General features: G+C 36.9%; 1 protein-coding gene across 1 annotated transcript in view; it reads right to left on the bottom strand.

The window, feature by feature from the left end:
- Positions 1–21,130, bottom strand: part of Trpc4 (transient receptor potential cation channel subfamily C member 4) — a 196,125-nt gene that overhangs the window by 137,012 nt on the left and 37,983 nt on the right. The window contains exon 2 of the mRNA XM_048341466.1: positions 17,260–17,664. Coding sequence (XP_048197423.1) covers positions 17,260–17,637 — 378 coding nt within the window. The 5' untranslated portion in view covers positions 17,638–17,664. The remainder of the gene's footprint in view (positions 1–17,259; positions 17,665–21,130) is intronic.

Here is a 21,130-nt window from a genome sequence, read left to right as displayed (position 1 = left end):
ACATTTAGGGTTGTGCATGGTACTAGAGGCTCCTGGCTATAATTGTAGCTACTCTGGAGACTGAGATGTGAGGATCACTGGGGAAACCAGCTGGGACAGAAAATATATAAGACTCTCATCTCCAATTAACCAACAAAAATCCAAAAGCGGAGGTGTGGCTCAAGTGGTAGAGCTATCAAAGGGGAGTGAAAAAGCCAAGGAAATGTGACAAATCCTGAGTTCCAGCACCAGTACCAACCCCCCCCCCAAAAAAAAACTTAAAGTAATAATTTACATTTATGTTCACTTGCTGCACACAATACTTAATGCCAAAATTAAAAGGATAAATGTGACAGATATTTCCATTTGACTGGGGAGAAGAAAGAGGAGGAGGGGGGAGCGGTAGGGGAAAAATGGAAGAAGGAGGAGGAAAGAGGAAAGGGGGAAGGGAGAGGACAGGAAAGGGGAAGGGGTGGAGGAAGGGATGAAGAGAAGAGAAGAGAAGAGAGGACGTGGCCAAGATCCTTTAGTTGGCAAGGAGAGGAAGTGGCTAAGACCTACTACCTCCTTCCAGGATGTGCCTCTAGTGACCTAACTTCCAACCACCAACTCTCCCAGGTTTATAGTCTCCACAGCTCCCAATCAGCTAGGGAGCAAGTCTTCAACATATGTTTCTTTGGAGAAACAGGAAGACCTAGACTGTAATACTCCCCACTCATTCTCCTCACCTTCCTATTTCTCTCCCTATCCTGACTTGTCCTTGTGGCTCAGCTATGATGAAGGTGGCCAAGGCAGAAGAGAGTGACCCTAGGCCAGGTAGAGATCTCTTGTGTGACAGAGATCACAGGTACTTCAAGAGGCATTGCACTGGATCATGCTGAGTGTTTCTTCCAAACTGAAGAAACCATCTTTGATATTAGGAAAAGCAAATTCAAGTATTGCTTTTGTAGTCGTTTGTCTTTTTACCCTGAGTCTCTTGATTTTGGTATTCCCTTTCAATTTCTTATTTCTAATACCAGTATACACGGTTTCCAATGTACTCAGATAAGATACAGTGATAGTGCAGGTACAGCCACAGGAAGGGGATACAAGAGGGTCATCAATAATAGATGCTACGATTACACATGGCATGTTGAAAGTAATTACAACAGTGATATAACAGTCGGTTCCAAAACTGTTTGGTGTAAATCAACTGAGCAACTCATAGGGGGAAAGGGGAAGGGGGAGGGGGAAGGGGGGAATGAGGGAGGAGGTAACAAACAGTACAAGAAATGTATCCAATGCCTAACGTATGAAAATGTATCCTCTCTGTACATCAGTTTGACAATAAAAATTTAAAAAATAAAAATAATAATTACACTGAAAAAAGAAAAGAAAAGCAAGTTCACCTGGCTTTTGAGTTTATTATGAAGATGCATTGCTGGGCATCGGTGGCTGACTTCTGTAATTAGGATCCTTAATGTGAGGATCTTATCTCCAATTAAACACCAAAAGGCAGGACATAGAGCTGTGGCTCAAATGGTAGAGTTGCCAGATTTGAGCAAAAAAGCACTAGAGTACAAGTCCTGGTACTGGTATGTACACACACACACACACACACACACACACACACACACACACACACACACACCAGCTGCATGGGGGTATATTTGAGGAGGATGTGTATATATCAGTGGGGAGAGGGGGTCATACAGTTGTGATGCTCACTAAGTGAGATGTAGTGACAGATAAAGTAATTTGGATTGGAAATGCATTCAGCAGGGAAGAAGGTCCTTTCATCATCTTTCTATGTTATCATCTTTCTATTTAAAAGAGGGGAAAAGTCAATGTTGTTTAAAACAAGCTCTCCCATCATGGGAGGCAGCGTCTGTCTCTGAAGAGCTTCTGCGGAGATATTTCAGCTGAGAAATAAGCTCCTGGAAGTCTCTCCCTCCTTGTGTGGTGTCAGGCCCACCACTGCATCACACAGACATGTGCTTTGCCTGGCATTCATCTCCTACAAGTTTGCTAATGTGCTGTTCTCACCTCTTTCTTCCCATCCATCTCTCAATGTGCCAGTGTGGCTCCCTTCTTACTGCCAATCTCTTCCTACGATAACCTAGGAGGCAATTGGAGGGTGAGTTTCTCAAACAATATAATTCACTTCAAATTGTCTGGGAGTCTCAGGCTGAAGGGATTGTAGGATACTTCTGCATATCACACAGGACACAGAATAACCTTTCCTTGATACTCAAGAAACACATTTTGCCTTAGTATGGTGGCTTATTCCTATATCACCAGCAACTTGAGAGGCAGAGATAGGAGGATCACGGATCCAAGCCATCTGGGCAAATAGTCTGTGAGATACTCTCTCAAGGAAAATTCGATGCATGGTAGTGCATGCTTGTAAGTTCAGATGGCAGGAAGTGTAGGTGGAAGGATCAGGGATCTCTAAGGGTTGTCTGGGCAACAAAGTATGAGACACTATCTGAAAAATAAAGCAGAAGGGTATAGGGATGCAATACAAGTGGTACAAAACACTTGACCAGCAAGCCAAAGGTCCTGAATTCAAATCCATATTATCTGGGGGTGGGGGAAGTAGTTGTATTCCTAGGTTGAGATATGATATGAAAGGCTGAAATGATTAGATATGATATGGCAAAACTGGACCATTTGTTAGAGAGGGAGAAAAAAAGTCATAAAAAATTGATTTTTGGCTTCTGTAACTGTAACTCCTCTGTACATCACCTTTACAATAACATTTAAATTAAAACAAAGTGAAATCTACACTGAAACCTTACTTGGGTAACTTATTCAGTCTTTTAAATCATACTTATCTATAACAGCTCAGTATGAGAGCAAGGGATTAACTAAATAAATAAATGTGAAAATACAAACAGACAGTCCAAAGATATTGTGTTCTTTGTTCATGTGTTTATTCCTTATTATTTAACCCCTAGGATTTAGTACTGACTGTGTGCACAGTGTGGTTTCTAGGATGCTCAGTGGTGGTTACATGGGAGCTGGGATGGGGTGTCCTCTATGTGCTGAATTTACCCAACCACAGGCTGGAAAGATTTGAAAACAAACAAACAAATGAAAACTTATCCATGTTCTGTACATGGACGGTCTTTTATTTGTTTTATCTCTCAGGCAAACAGTGTGACAACTATTTCCATAATTTATCTAATGTATTAGATAGAAGTCATCTGTCTATTACTGTAACTGCAACTGGAGGCAATCAACTTAAAAAATAAGAGGAAAGGTTTGTTTATATTGAGTATTTAGGTGCTTTCAGTCAAGTCCATGACTGTCTGGCCTGTGGGGAGGCAGCCATCATGGAAGTGGCAGTCAGTGGAATGGGTGGTTCATCGCACAGCAAGAAAGAAGAGAAAGAGGAGGAGCCTGCCCCAAAGAGCAAAAAACGCATTATGTTAGATAGAGATCAAATTACTATACTTTCACATTATTATATGTTAGCCTTTGGGAGATACTTTGGACTCAAATAACAGTGAGTGTTATACATAATTTAGAGATGATTGAATGCATACAAGAGGATATGCATAGATGATCAAACACTATGTCAATGTCCGCAAGGAGATTCTAGGTAGGCCTCACCCATGGCTAGGATTGCAGGCATATGCCACCATGCATACAGGTTAAAATAGTAGCTCACTAATGTTTTGCTCCCTTGTCCTCAAACTGGGTTTCTCCCAATCCTTATCTCTTGAGTAGCTAAGATTACAGGCTTGAACAGGCACCAAAACACTTTGCTTAGGTTAGCCTTGTTTTTAAAGATAAAAATAACGAAAGTACTTATACCAAAAATCATCTTGAGGTTTAGAATGTTCCACAAGAATGTCTAATCTGCTGTAATGGTCAATTATTGTTGACAGTTGTTATTATCTCCTGAGCTATGATAAAATTTAATCTATATTGATGATTCACCTATACCTATCCACTGTTTGAAATTATGTATTATTTTTGAGAAAAGTATTCTATATACTCCTAATGAAGATTTGCTGAAACACAGGGCAAATGACATCTAAGTCAGTGCACAGTTATTTCTAATTTATTCTGTATTCATCCTGTTATTATTGTCCCAAATTACAAGATTCTGTGCCCTTGATTGTGCAGAAGTGCCCTAAAATTTCTTCAGTCTATGGCTCTTGGAGAATCTTAAGTGAATTAAAATTACTAATTAAAAAATTGCTCCAGTTCCTTCCGAAATGGTTGTAGGAAGTAGTTAACAATAAGAAAGAATGACAAGTAAGTGCCACCATACCCAGATGTTAGTTGAAATGAAGTTTCATAAACTTTTTCTCAGTCTGATATTAGCATTTTTTAATGATTAAGTTTAAACTACCAGCTCAGAAAAATCTAAATAATTTCTCTTAGAGATTTCAGAAACTGAGAAGGAAGGTTGTAATTAAAAAGAACATCATCAGCTCTCAGGGAGAAGAGGTTATGTTTGTGGCTAATAAACTTACAGCTATCACTTTTCTTCACCCTATAAAAAGCACTCACTTCTGGTGGGTTTGAGCCTTCTTTCTCATATGAGATTCTGCGAGTTACTCTTACATGCCCAAAGCTCAGCGTTTACAATGATTATCAGTTGTTTTGAATAGGTCATTCAAACAACAGTGATTTGCAACACTGGCATTTCAAAATTAATTGATCTAGAAGTTATAAGTGCAGAGCCTAAATTGTGATAACAAAAATGACAGCCGCCTTGTAAATATATAAAAAACTCGTGAAGAAAGTGTTGAATATTCAAAACAATCTAAATCTCCCTTAGTGGTGTTCCTGAATTTAAAGGTTTATAAAACTCTCCCTGTTTTATCTCTAACAATGGAATAAGTCAATACAGCAAGATGGAAGGAAAGAACATGTTGAACAGCTATCTGGCCTTCTATTTGTAACCTACATTAGCATTATCCTTAAGAAGTTGTACAAAGGGGTTTCAATTCGATATGGTATCTTAATCAACTTCACCTTTTTTCATTATTCTCCTCTATCTTTCCCAATCTTCTCCTCCCTTCAGTTTACATTTCTCCATTTTCACATATGTACATTGAATATTATGACTCAATTTACCCACCCTCCCTCTCTCCATTCATCTAATACCCCCCTTAATGTCACCCCCTCACAACAATTTCCTAGTATTTATTTTGCAAGTTAGTTTTTCAAAGGAATTATACCACTGGAATCCTCTCTTGTATACATCATATTTTAAATGATATATTTATGTGTATTGGCTTATGACTATATGTTTGCCTAAATATTTATAATGTAAATCTAACTTTCACATATAAGAAAAATATCCTTTGTCTCTTTGAGCCTAACTTACTTCACTTAACCTAGCTCATTCCAGGCCCTTCTATTTTCTGGCAAATGACATAATATCATTCTTCCCGATGAATGAGTAAAATTCCATTATGTATGTATTATGATATATATATACACACATATGGATTCCATTCTATGTGTATTATTTTATATATACACACATATAGATAAATATACATGGTATATATATGAATAGATATCACATTTTCTTGATTCATTGATTCTTTCATTGAAGGAAATCTGGGCTATTTCCATATCTTGGCTATGTTGAATAGTGCAGCAATGAACGTGATTGTGCAAGTGTCTTTACTATATCCTGACTTGTAATCTTTTGATAAATACACAAGTGTAGTATCACTGCATCACAGGGTACTTCTGTGTTTAGGTTTCTGAGAAATCTCCAAAATGCCTACCACAGAGGTTGTGCTAGTTTACTATAACCTGTATTTTTATAATTCCCATTGCTATTTACCACTGTAGTTACTCAATAAGTTATAATTATTAAATAATTCACTATTATTTTAAAATATTAATTTTTCAGTGTATTATAATTAGGGGAGAAATTAAATATGTATTGCTCACTAAATCATAATGCTATTATGTATATATTTAGTCATGGCACTTAAAATGGATCTAGGAAAAATGACCCTCCAAAGTCTTTCTCCAAAGAACTCACAAGACACAAGCACTAACCTTTGCCAGTGCATTTGCTTTTAGAAATATTTTGTATCTTTAATGGACATATGCCCTTAAATACCATAATCTAACGTGCTTTGGGTGTACAAATATAATTACCCATTCAATGTTCATCATCCTCCCGGGAACTAGAACTATAATCCACTTCTAGTTTGTGAGAAAGTCAAGACTCAAACTATTGACATTCTAAGCCAAGATTTGTATCCAAATCTCTCTCTCTCTCTCTCTGGAAATCCATGTCACAATCTTCTACTCCTTCCATCCCAAGTTACCTGAATGACTAGGTTTTCTACCCAAAACTGAGAGGTTGCAAACATATAAACCTAGCTACTCCAGAAACTGAGTTCTGAGGATCGAGGGTTAAAGCCAGAACCAGAAGTAAAGTCAAGAAAGATTTTGGAGCTCTGAATTCAAGCTCCAGTACCAAAATACACACACATACTGTCTCTCTTACACACACACACACACACACACACACACACACACACACACACACACGAGTAGAATCCTGTCAACCATTTCCATATTATAAAATGGAACTAAAGGCTAGCAAGTTTGCTTTGCTATTGGGAGCTGTTCTTGTTTTAGCAGATTTTTCAGAAGGAACTGAATTCTTGTTACTCTTGGGCTTTCACAACTATTTAATGTTTTTATTTTGGGCTTTCTAAGTGTTCTATACTGAGAGAAAGAGCAAGAGAACACTCCAGAAGGATGAGCTATCACTAAAGAGGAAAAATGGCAAATAATTTTTTTACAGGTTAGAATGACCTAGTAGCTTAAACTAGGTTAGAATATTGATCACGCTGCAAAGTCCAATTTTGGGAAGTTCTTTTACTCAGAACTATTTGGGTCTCTGGTGACTGTCACTTGCCAGCTGGCTAGACACCATCTATGCTCTATGGAGGAATAGCTTTTAAATTCCCTGCTGTGGAGTAATAAGATTTAATTTATTTTTCAGACTTTGGAGATATTAGTTTGTGGGAATTGTACAAATTAAATGTAGACACAATTGTCATTACCTTCATGTTAGTGATTATACTAAGAAAATATCATGAACAACGTATTTATTTGCAATTTACATCAGATTATATAGCAACTATGGCAGCTAATGGCTTATCTAGTTATGTCCCACATGCAGAAACTACTTGGCAGAGAGAAGAGAGTATTTTAATATTTCATTCTCTCTCTTTTTCTCTCTCCTTCACCTTCTACCTTGAGGTTTAGGCTCATTTTACTCTCAGTATGATTTACAGATTTATGATATGCAAAAGAAGTATCAATGTCTGGGATTTAGCCAATGGCCAGATGTAATGAAAACAAATAAGAAGGAAAAACCTCAATCAAGTTAACCACAAAGGAAAGTTTAAATCAGACAACAATGACACACCTGTAATCTTAGCTACTCAGGAAGGCTAAGATCTGAGGGTCATGGTTCCAGGCCCAAATGCTGTGCAAAAACAGTTGATCAAATCCCATCTTAACAAACATATATGGGTGTTGCAGCATGTGCCAATCATCCCAGTTATGATAGGAAATGTAAATAGGAGAATTTCAGCCCAAGCTAGCAAGGGAAAAAAACTTTTCACTCATCTCTGGAAGCATACAAATGAACATGTATATATGTACACACATATGTATATACATATACACACATATATGTACAAACACACACACACACACACATATATATATATACACACACAACAGGATTCTCACTTTGCAACTGTTTATAGGGAAAAGAATGGGGAGAATGAGGAAAAGGAAGATTCAGGTGGACAATATGGTTGTCATCAGCACCACCATGCTCAGGGCAAGCAAAGTAAAGGCTAGGTGACAGCTCTAGGTCCTTTTAGTCAAGTGAGGTCTCAGGTGCCAACAGCTCTCCTTTATTTGCTTTTGTGAAATAAAGTCACTGGATCATATGATCTCCAAGAAGCTTTTAGATTATAAAACCTTGCCCAGTTTGTAGTGGATTTCATTTGCTTACTTGTTTGCATTTCAGTAATAAGGCTGAAGTTCTCCTGCTTGCTAGGCAAGTGATCTACTAAACCCAATGCCACCAGCACAACAATGTTCATCGCAGCACAATTTGTCATAGTGAGAATCTGGAACCAACCCAGATGCCCCTCAGTAGACGAATGGATCAGGAAAATGTGGTACATATACACAATGGAATTTTATGCCTCTATCAGAAAGAATGACATTGTCCCATTTGTAAGGAAATGGAAGGACTTGAAAAAAAATATACTAAGTGAAGTGAGCCAGACCCAACGAAACATGGACTCTATGGTCTCCCTTATTGGGAATAATTAGTACAGGTGTAGGGAAGTCATAGCAGAGCATCACAAGGCCCAATAGCTATACCCTTATGAACACCTAAGATGATGCTAAGTGAAATGAACTCCATGTGATGGAGACAATTGTTATATCACAGTTGTAACTACTTTCAACGTCCCATGTGTATCTGTAGCTTCTATTATTGATGATGTTCTTGTATCACCTTCCTGTGGTTGTACCTACACTATCTCTGTAATCTTATCTGAATATATTGGAAACCGTGTATACTGGTATTGGAACCAGAAAATTGAAAGGGAATACCAAAATTGAGAGACACAGGGTAAAAAAAGGCAAACAACTACAAAAGCAATACTTGCAAAACTGTTTGGTGTAAGTGAACTGAACACCTGGGGGGGGGGAAGGGTAAGGGGGAGGGGGGAGGGGGGTATGAGGGACAAGGTAACAAACAGTACAAGAAATGTATCCAATGCCTAATGTATGAAACTGTAACCTCTCTGTTTATCAGTTTGATAATAAAAATTTGAAAAAAAAAAACCCACAGCTCATTTTGCTTTAGAAGTTTTGGAGATAGGGCCTTGCCCATGGCTTGAATTAGCCTCAATTTTTCTGCTTTTGGCCAACTGCATAGTAGCTGGAATTATAGACACATATCATTACACCCATCTTATTGTTAGGATGGGGTCTGTCTAGTCTCAAACCACAATCTCCCTGAGCTCTATCTCCTGAGTAGCTGTGGATACAGGCATGAACTGTGATACTTAGCCTAGAGAAGAGTTTTGAAATCATATTTTTCAAGTTAGATTCACTAGAACTTTAAATGTTGAGTTAATAAATATAATGTCTTAGCAAAGTCATTTTATCCAAAGGGAAGGAAAAGACTGAAACCAGGAAATTATTTGTTAAACATCAGTCAATATGATTTAAGGGAATTGATTAAGATCTCCTGTAAACCAGGTCAGCATAGTATAGTTGAATACATCTAATAAGATGGAGATAGTTGTAGGCATCTAGAAACTTTTAACATCCTCAAGGTCACTGGGTCTCAACCCATCACATCACCTAGCATCACCTGGGGATTTGTTAGAAATAGACATTTGAGGGTCTCATTCCAGTTGTGCTGTGACAGCAATTGTAGGTACAACAACGATCCCAAAGATGCTAAAGTTTGAAAACCATGAGTGTGAACAAGGAGGAAAGCAAATTCTGCCTCTGATAAACATTTTTGAGGCAATTGAAACTGAGATGGAATCTTGCCTTAGGAGATACTTTACAGAAATGTCTGCTGGAAACAATTAAAAGTCAAGCAACCAATCAACTGACTGAGAAGAGACTAAGAAGTTGTCTTCTGTTATTCCCTGTAGTGAAATAAGGTAATAAAAGGTGATTGGAGCACTCCATAGTGCGATATTCAGGGCATACAGTGCAAAGAGTATAGTAGGAAGAACAGATTAACATACCATCTTTCTGCACCACACAGCTACCTATGCTTTGCATTATATGAAAGAGATAATGTATTTCATTTTCACAAAAAATTTCCTTTTTTTATACAAATTGTTTTAAACCTTAGGAACTCAAACTGCTGATTTATGAAGGTCTACATTAAATATAGAAGGAAATGTTTAACTATCAATGACTGCTTTTTTCACTGGCAAAACCTAAATCTTTTCATTAAATATGGCATTGAGAAAATGATGATTATTATTTTTTCCATAGGGACTTATTTATTTATTTTAGTTCTTTTTTTTTCTTTTTCATATTTATTGTCAAAGTGATGTACAGAGCGGTTACAGTTTCATACATTAGGCCTTAGGTACATTTCTTGTACTGTTTTTACCTCCTCCTTCATTCCCCCTCCCCCATCCGCCTTTCCCACTCTCCCCATGAGTTATTCAGTTGGTTTACACCAAATGGTTTTGCAAATATTGCTTTTGGAGTTGTTTGTCTTTTTATCCTTTGTCTCTCGATTTTGATATTCCCTTCCACTTCCCTAGTTCTAATACAGTATATACAGTATCCAGTGTACTCAGATAAGATACAGTGACAGTGTGGGTACACCCACAAGAAGGGGATACAAGAGGATCATCAACAGTAGAAGCTACAGTTTTACATGGCATGTTGAAAGTGAATCAGGAAAATGTGGTACCTATACACAATAGAATTTTATCCCTCTATCAGAAAGAATGACATTGCCCCATTCGTAAGGAAATGGAAGGACTTGGAAAAAAATTATACTAAGTAAAGTGAGCCAGACCCAAAGAAACATGGACTATAGCTATGGTCTCCCTCATAGGGAATAATTAACACAGGTTTAGGCTAGTCACAGCGGAGGATCACAAGAGCCCAATAGCCATGCCCTTATAAATGCATAAGATGATACTAAGTAAAATGAACTCCATGTTATGGAAATGACTTATATCACTGTTGAAATTACTTTCAACATGCCATGTGAGAGAATTATTTGATATGTTATTTTATCACAAATTAGTTTAAACAGCGTTTAAGATCTAAAAGAAAAATAAATAACAGATTTACAAGAAGACAGAAGATTTTCATCTACTTCTCTATTCTTTCTCTTTCCATGTAATATTAGTGAGTATAGCTGTATTTATGTACTATGTGCACATATGTACATGTGTAACTGTTTGTGTATACATCCTCGATCCCAATCTGTCCTGGCTTAAACTCAGGGCCTGGGCACTGAACCTGTGTTTCTTTTGCTTCAGGATATCATTCTACCACTTAAGCCACAACTCTACTTCCAGATTTTTGGTGGTTAACCAGAGATACAAATCTCAAGGCCTTTCGGCCAGGATTGGCTTTAAATATTAATCCTTAAATTTCAGCCTCATGAGTAGCTAGGATTATAGGTGTGAGCCAATGGCCCTCATCCAAGACCCCATTCTTTTTTTCTAAATAGCCATTTTTTTTATTATCTTTAAGTAGTTGTACAAAGGAGTTAGCATTCATCAAAGCAATTTATGAATACAGTGAGTCAGCATTCTAGATCTCATTCTCGATCAAACATTCTACTCAGCTTGCGGAGGTCATTATCTATCAATGAAAAACTAAACATGCTCAATCTGGCCTCTTAGACCTTCACTTGATTGTGTCACATTTCCTAAGGTATAAGCCTGTAAATGTACCTTGTCTTTTCAATGAAAGTACCTCTCTGTGCTCTATACCCTTTTATTCAGCAAATGTGATTTAGCATATCCAGTCACTTAAAATTCACAATAACTAAAGTGTTTTTTTCTTATCTAGTCCACTGTTGTCTCCTTTATTCATATTTTCTTTTACTTCTCATTTCTCTTTGTAATTAGGCCTTAACCTGAGAGAATGATGTATCTTTAACATCTAGCAATTGCCTCTAAAAGGTATTTCTTAGTAAATGCACATAAGGAGAACACAGATTAGCTAAAGTCTTGCAGTCCTTGTGGTTTCAGTATGCGTCTGCTTCCAGAGAAATTATTATGTATCCAATATTTTGTTTGTTTGATTGTTTGCCAGTCCTGGGGCTTGAACTGAGGGCCTGAGCACTGTCTCTGGCTTCTTTTTGCTCAAGGATAGCACTCTACCATTTTTGCCACAGTGCCCCTTCTGGTGTTTTCTGTATATGTGGTGCTGAGAAATCGAACTCAGGGCTTCATGTAGCCAAGGTAAGCATTCTATCACTAGGCCATATTCTCAATTATTTTTAAGAGTATGTTTCTCATGCACTCTGTTGCTATGTTTTGGGCTATTAGCGAATGTACTAATGGAAAGATTTATTTTTATTTTAGGTCCTAGTTGTTGTCTAAGGTGTATTTACTGTCTCTAGTTGGTTTTGGTTTATTGATAATAGCATCTTCTGGAGTTTGGGGAAGGAGTAAATATCTATGGACCTAGAAACTAGCTGAATTATAATAACACAAAAATATCTTCCACAATCACAGGAATTATCTAAAATTCACACCTTATGAGAGAAAAATGTCCTGCCAAGAATACATGTACTAACTAAATCACATTTACTAACCAATCACATTGATTTATGGGAACTGTCATTCCAAAAGACCTTGGCTTTGTTTAAGAGATTTATTACCTAAGAAAATCACAGATACACAGATCTGCACAGATCTTCTGAGTTTGGACTGCCCAAGCCCTGTGTACATCTTTTGTATGTACTATATGTAAAAACAAAATTTCATATTGGTAAGAAATACTTCATTGTACACTCTACCAGGAACTCTAAGGTAGATGGAATTGGGCTTTCAAAATTGTAAAATTCAAACAAAAAGATATAATTTTTCTTTTTTTTTCTTTGTGCCTTCACTGGAGAGGAATTCTACAATGTCCAAATATAAAAGGAACTCTTGGCCAGCTGAGTGATGTAAGAAAAAGCTTCCAGAAACCCATGGTCTGGGATTCTTCAGAGTTCTGGAAGATTGCAAACCTTACTGCCTTTTATTGCTAATCAAGGTTCCGATCAAGTGCTTGTAAGGAGCCAGGATCTACTTGTGAGACTAGGGTTGAGTTCAGAAGTTGAACATCTTCCAGTGAACTCTCTCCCAACAGTAGATCTTTTCTCCAGACACCAATTCTCTCTGATCAGCACAGTTGTCATTGTCTAAAGAGACAGAGATGTGTGTATGACGAGTGTTCTCTGGAAAAGAGAACGAAGAAAGACTACTAAATAATAAACACGAGGAACTTATTTAGTGGCTATTTTGTTCTATACACTTCCTTCCATCTAAAATCATCTATATCACAGGCACAGTGCCTGTCTTTTGCAGACCTAAATTTGAGGATGTACAATAATAATGCATTGTTGTAGGGGTGCAATATGACAATGTCAAAATTGTACAGTGACTAGTTATTATGACTTGACTCTCAACCCAAGAAGCTCAGGTGTGGAAAGTTTGATCAACAAAGGATAAAAAGTTAAGAAGCAGGGCTGGGCTTGGGGGAGAGCTCATGAATGGATTAATCCATTCTTCCATTCATAATCTAATGGGTGTAGAAAGCTTTAGGGTTAGGTTCTAGTTTGAGGATAAAAGTCATTCATGGTGGATATATATTTTCCCACTAGTCAGCCCTCTTCCTCTTGTTTACTCCCCATTCTGCTTTTTGGCTAACATGATATGAATAGCTTGGCTCTCCTCCATCTTCTCTGCCATATTCTTCGGCCTTACCACAGGCCCATAGCATTCATACCAAATGACCATAGACAGAAACCTTTAAAACTGTTAGCCAAAATAAAACTTTCCTCCCTTTTGTTCATGTCTCTTCAGTATTTTGTCATAGGGTTGAAAAGCTAATTAACACACTTAGTAGCACCTTAGCTTACAAACACATAAGAAGTACTCTTGAATGATTTCAGTTAAAAAATTTATAGTTATTTTCAGTGAAGTGTTCTGTGCTTCCTTAGTGGTAAACCACTCAGAAATATTATGAAATATGTATTAAAAGTATTCAATATGTAATAAGTACATTAAATAAACTACCTGTTTATGCCAAGCAAGGTTTGCTCAAGTTTGCAAGTATCCATAGCACACACAGATTTTTGTACCAGTGAAGTTTCAGTAATATAACAAAGAACCCACAAATATAAAAACAAAGTAATGAGTAGAGAAGCACTGCTATTGTGGAATGTTTGATCAGAGTTTTAGATCAGATAGGGGAAATGGGTGAAAATGTATGAACCATAAGAGTAGAACATGGAACATAGGCTTCTGAGAAGGCTAAAGATACTTGTGCCACAAAATTTTCATCCTTATAACAACAAAGAATTTGATAAAACTCCTTCAGGGAATGACAAATAGGGGTAGGGACAGCAGAGCTTGCTTTAAAAGAATGTCACACTTCTCTTATCTACCATTTACAGAGTTGTGCAGAGTTGTGGGTTATTAAACAGGGCAGAAATTGTTGGAGGTGTAATAACACCCTTGTATAAGATTTTACTTGAAAAGACAGACTCTGAGCTACTGTGTCATCTATAAGGCCCCTTCAATTGGTCCCTAGCCTTGGTTCAGGCAAGTGAAAGGTTCTGTTGGGAAACAGGATGACACAGACAATTCAGACACAAGGCAGAGACAAAATGAAGGCTCTTGAGAAACAAAAGCATTTTCTTATCCATTCCTGTCTGATATCTCTGCTCAGTAGTGGTTAAACAAAATGAGATAAAAAAAATCATAGTATACTGCATTTGTGTGCCATTTCAGTATTATTTCATTTCATTTCATTTTCTACTCATAATAATAGACTATCATTATATATAATAATAAGCCGTAGCTATACTTTTGCCTTTCGCAAATTTGATTTAAGCTTCTAGTCAAAGATCAGTTGTTATCTAGTTATCATTTTTGTTCCTTTCTTCTAGATTCAGTTTAAAAGAATGTGCTAGAGTGTGTTAAAGGGCAATATCAAAATTAGATGGTATAAATCTTTAGTAAGAAGTTAGAATCTCAAGAAAAGGCAGGCAGGTTAAGTAGACAAATAACCAAACAAATTGCAGTTTGAGAGTGTAGAACATTAGAAAATAAAAGACTGAGTGAAGACACCCACACACAGACATTCAGCTACAAACACTGTAACACATTCTATATTACAGTGAACTGTTTACCATTCTTCAATGTCGACCATGGGTGCTATGTTTTACTCTTTAGTTCTCATAATTAGCTTTTATTTTCTAGTACCAGGAGTACAGGGGAGGGGACAGTGGCAGGATATGAAGAGTAGTCATATAGCAGTTAACAGTAATTCTCAGCTAACCCAGTTCTGAGTTAGATCCTTACTTTTTTTTTTCCATTTTGTGGAGTTCATTTTGATAAACAGTCTTTTATATGATCAGAGACACAGAGGCATTTTGTCTTTGTTTTCCTCTCCTAGGAGTATCCTCCTTGATCCAAATGGATTAAAGACCTCGAAATCAAAACAGACACCCTGAAAACACTAAAGGAAGGAGTAGGAGAAACACTTGAGCTCCTTGGCGCAGGATGGAACTTCCTTAACAAAGACCCAGAAAGGCTACAAATCAAAGAAAGGTTGGACAAATGGGACTGCATCAAACTGCAGAGCTTCTGCATGGCAAAGGACATAGCTTGCAAGATAAACAGAAAGCCCATAGACTGGGAGAAGATCTTTACCGGCCATTCAACGGAAAAGGCCTCATATCTAAAATATATGCAGAACAAAAAAAATTACCTTCTTCCAAAACAAAATTGAAAAAACCAATAGCCCCCTCATCAAGTGGGCTAAAGACTTACAAAGAGACTTCTCTGATGAGGAAATGAGAATGCCCAAGAGACATTTGAAAAAGTGCTCTACATCACTGGCCATAAAAGAAATGCAAATCAAAACAACATTGAGATTCCATCTCACCCCAGTAAGAATGTCATATATCAATAAAACTAACAATAACAATTGTTGGAGGGGATGTGGCCAAAAGGGAACCCTACTTCATTGTTGGGGGGAATGTAAACTGGTTCAGTCACTCTGGCAAGGAGTATGGAGATGCCTCAGAAGGCTAAATATAGAACTCCCCTATGACCCAGCAACCCCACTTTTGGGTATCTATCCAGAAAACCACAAATAAAATCACAGTAAAGCCACCAACACAACAATGTTCATCGCAGCGCAATTTGTCATAGCTAGAAGCTGGAACCAACCCAGATGCCCCTCAGTAGACGACTGGATCAGGAAAATGTGGTACACATACACAATGGAATTTTATGCCTCTATCAGAAAGAATGACTTTGCCCCATTTGTAAGGAAATGGAAGGACTTGGGAAAAAGTATACTAAGTGAAGTGAGCCAGACCCAAAGAAACATGGACTCTATGGTCTCCTTTATTGGGAATAATTAGCACAGGTTTAGGCAAGTCACAGCAGAGGATCACAAGAACCCAATAGCTATGCCCTTATAAATGCATAAGATGATACTAAGTAAAATGAACTCCATGTTATGGAAACGATTGTTATATCACAGTTGTAACTACTTTCAACGTCCCATGTGTATCTGTAGCTTCTATTATTGATGATGTTCTTGTATCACCTTCCTGTGGTTGTATCTACACTATCTCTGTAATCTTATCTGAGTATATTGGAAACGGTCTATACTGGTATTAGAATCAGGAAATTGAAAGGGAATACCAAAATCGAGAGACACAGGGTAAAAAAAGACAAACAACTACAAAAGCAATACTTGCAAAACTGTTTGGTGTAAGTGAACTGAACACATCACGGAGGGAAAGGGAAAGGGAGAGGAGGTAGGGGGGAATGAGGGACGAGGTAACAAACAGTACAAGAAATGTATCCAATGCCTAACGTATGAAACTGTAACCTCTTTGTACATAAGTTTGATAATAAAAATTTGAAAAAAAAGAGTATCCTCCTTTAGTCTCACTGTATGTGAATGCCTAGAGTCCTATATGTCCCAGTGTACTTTAGATCTAGCTTTCACATATGATAGAAAACATGTTTGTCTCTCTGAGCTTGACTAACCTCCCTTTACATGATTTGTTCTAGGTTCATCCATTTCCCTGCAAATGATATAATTTTATTCTTTGTAATGGCTGGGTTAGATTCAATTGTGTATAGTTACCATATTTTTTGGATCTGATTATCTATTTTAAGGCATCTGAGCTGTTTCCATATCTTGGTCTTTGGCCATTGTGAATAGTACAGTAAAAAACATGTATGTACAAGTGTCTTTATGGTATCCTGACTTGTGATATTCTGAATAGATGCCCTGGAGTGGCATGGCAGGCTTCAGAGAAGATCTATGTTAAGTTTTTTTGAAGACCCTCTAGACTGCAGTCCAGAGTGGTTGTACTACTTTATGTTCTCACCAACAGTGCTGGGAGGAATAGGATTTGTTTTACTTCACATCCCCACTGGATGTTTACATGTTTTAGAATTTCAAGGAAATTGAATATCTAAACATACTACTTGCAGACAAAGTCAATGAACAATTCACATGTACCTGTTTTTCTCCACTTGGCTTTTTGTGGTTCAGCAACAGCTCAACAGCTCCCACCACTTCTTTTCTGATGGCATGTAACAAAGCATCTCCCACGTAGACATTGAAGCTTAAGAGCAGCTCAATGAGCTCTAGGTTCTCATTTTCAATTGCTATGAGGAGAGCAGTTCTTCCAAGAGGATCAATGCAGTTAATATTAATTTTAAAATAAATCTCAGCTTCCTCTAAGGACTTCTTCACGCTTGCATAGTCTCCCTTTTCCACTGCATTCAGGTAGGATTTTTCTGAGGGAGAAAGTTCAGATTCAGCTCGGACTATCCTTAGAGGAATGCGGTCTCGATAAGGGGCATTCACGTTTCTTTTGTAATAGAACTGAGCCATGTTTCATGCCATGCTATTTTTTTAGCTCTGAAAAGACACAGAGAAAACACAAAGGTTAGTTTAATCTATTTGTTGTTACAGATCATATTTCCTTTCCAAGTCATAATGGTATCAATGCCCATATTATTATTATTATTATTAGTTAGTTATGGATGGTGCCTTATGCCTGTAATCTTTGTTGTTCAAGAGGCTGAGATCTGAGGATTGCAGTTCAAAGCCAGCCCAGGCAGAAAAGTCTGTGAGACTCTTATTTTCAATTAGCTACCAGAAAGTGGAAGTGGTGCTGTGGTTCAAGGGGTGGAGTGCTAGCCTTGAGCTGAAGAACTCAGGTGCAGTACCCAGGCCCAGAGTTCAAGCCCCATGACTAACAGAAAAATTGCCTTAATTAGTCCATGGTGACTCATTTCCCCAATATCTTTTTTCTGAGCCCCAAGTAGCTATAATCAAAACATGTAGATTCAGTGTCTAATCCCTCCCAGTGTGATCTTTCCAGGACTACTCTATGTGGGTCACAGTGCTGGCATTTGTTACTTACAGAGTTGATTAAAGCACTCTACACAATTTCTAAAATCCGACTTTGCCCTTACCTATGACTTTTGGGAAAATATGTAAATTATTCTTTCAGAGTTGAATTCAAGTTTTCTTAGCCATTATAATTTTTGCTTTTGTTTTGATTGAAACAAAATTTGATTGTCACATACTCAACATACAGGTTGAAATGAGAATATATGCTCATCCACAAGCAATCACAGATGCAGACATAGCATATGTATCATATCAGAACTTGATATTATCAAAGAAAGAATTAGATGGGGAGCCATCTTTTACTTCTCTTTTTCAAAGTACAAGATATCTGTGAGAATAAGAGGATGATGCTCAGCATGGTAGGAATCTCAGAACATAGGAAGAGAACAAAGAGGGGGAAACTCAACTAAACTGTAAGCAAGTTCATTCAATCCAGTTAACATCCATGAATGTAAACAAGGCAGCTCATTCTTAAAGAATGATAGTATGCTGAAAGAAAATTACAATTCAACATTGTTTCAGAGGTAAGCTGTGCATGAGATATTATATTAGAGAATCTGCTTCTCCATCCATAAAGTGAGGGACTCGTCAAGTACAAAGGAATGGATGAGAAGACATGAATCAATGAGAAAGGTCTTCTTATTAAAGTGCCAAGAAAGGTCTATTAGTAAACGTTTTCAGTCTCTTAGGTTGGAAAAATTATAATAACTCACACTGAGGGAATTTAAGAGATTTGAAGTATTTTTAAATTTTACATGTATTAAATACATAAAAATGAGATATTTAAAATGGAATATTAAAACACAGGTACACATTAGGGTGTAAACAGAAAGAGTAAGAGAAAAAGAGAGAGAGACAGAGAGAGAATAATGAAGGTAAGAAAATTTTAAAAAGTAAAGCAGTTATATAATTTTCCATGCTACAATTGTCCTCCGTGATTACTTGAGATGCAGTGAAATGCAGGGATCCTAACAGGACAAAACCCAAGTTCAACATTGAGAACTGCACTGTCTAAAAGCACTAGCAAGTGGAAGGCTCAGATAAGGCAGACAGGACTCCAAAGCTGACACACTTATCAGCAACTACACAATTGCTGCAGGATGGAAAATCAGTGGAAGAACACAGGACCCAATACAGAGAGCAATTGAACTGAAATGTTGTTGAAATGAAAGCCTATTCCTGGTTTTGAGCATCCAGAATAAATTATATGGATTGAAAAAAAACAAACATATTCTCCAATAAGATTACAAAACATGACAGATCCTTTCATTCAATCCTTCTTTCTAGTGTCACAAATAGGAAACTCTTCATCTAATTATGTTCCAAAGGCTCAGAAAACAAATGGAAAATAATGGGTGGAGATCGGATGGGAAACATTCAAATTCTCAGATATGACTTGTTACATAATCTATAATTAATTTCTCCTTAGTGTGTTAGGGATTTACAAAAAAAGCAAAAATGTAGAGAGAGTTATAAGTGGCCACTGATTCCAAAAGAAAAAAATATCATTGCTTCCATCAGAAAAATGGTATCGCCCCATTTGTAAGGAAATGGAAAGACTTGCAAAACATCATATTAAGTGAAATAAGCCAGGCCCAAAGAAACAGAGACTCCATGTTTTTACTCATTTGTAATAATTAATATATATGTCTAGAATATTCCTGGCAGAGAATAATAATAGCTCAATTGGTATGTACATATGGCCATATAAAATATTGCTAATCAAAATGAACTCCAAGAAATGGAAATGAGGGTTTTTTGTGTTTTGTTTTTGTTTTTGTTTTTAATGTACTATGTGAAGTTATTTCTATTTCTCGTTTGTTTATTCAACAAGAAATGCTCTCATTATCTTACTTATGTAACGGTAACCCCTCTGATATCACCCTTACAATAAAATAAAGATCATATATCAAAATAAGAAAAAGATTAATTTGTCACTAACCAAGAATATCATGTCTACATAAACAACACAAAGGTATACATCAAAAGAAAATATTATAGAAATGTAGATTGGAAGACATATTTCTGAAATCTAAGTCTTCTTGTAAAGTGGATAAAAGAGTTTGAAAACTGAAGAACTTGTGGAAAGAGACAGCATAGAAATGTCTCCCTTTAAGTCACATTGCCAAGGGTGAAGTGAAATTCCCCACTCTTGTTTAATTTCCTTTTATTTTCATAGTTCACATCTTATGATATGTTTCATCACACGACTTCATGTTTCCATGGAGAATGAAGAGTTCTATATGTTGTTGGACACTATTGTACACACAAGTTTCACTTGTGCTGAAATCTGATATGAAATAGCCACAATACATAAATAAAATCTTTTTCCTTAAAATACTACACCCGAGAGTTTTAAAGAGAGAAGTTGAAATTATACTTCTAAACTGAAGTCCATATAACACCTAACTGGATGCAAATTTACTAGTAAATATTAACTACAATGCATGCTTTTAATTTTTTTCTATGTCTGTGCTGAGGCTTGAACTTAGGGCCTCATGCTCTTGCTTTTCATTCAAGGTTAGCTTTACCACTTGAGCCACATACCCCTCCATTGTTTTGTTGTTGTTGGAGATATGAGTTTGCCAGGGCTGGCTTTTAACTATAATCCTCAAATCTCTGTAACATATGTGAGCCACTGGCACCTAGCAATAAACATTTTTTTTTATTTTTTTCATGCATTGCTATTGTTATTATAAAGGTGATATACAGAAGGGTTACAGTTACATAAGTCAGATAGAATATACAGTTTTGTTTTCTTTTTTTACCAATGTCACCTCTTCCTTTGCTCTCTCCCAGCTTTTCCCTCTCATCCCCACCCACAGTTGTATAGTTCATCTTCAACATGATGTCTAGTGAATATCTGCTGGATTTTGAAAAGGATGTAAAAAAAGAGTAAGATATTTACATCATTGCTTTTACCTATGTTGTAGGACTTGGGAAATGTATTTCTGAAAGTATATAGAAT

The sequence above is a fragment of the Perognathus longimembris genome, chromosome 3, assembly GCF_023159225.1.
Source record: "Perognathus longimembris pacificus isolate PPM17 chromosome 3, ASM2315922v1, whole genome shotgun sequence".
In the NCBI taxonomy this organism is placed as follows: domain Eukaryota; kingdom Metazoa; phylum Chordata; class Mammalia; order Rodentia; family Heteromyidae; genus Perognathus; species Perognathus longimembris.
This window is presented reverse-complemented; position numbering and strand designations above follow the sequence as displayed.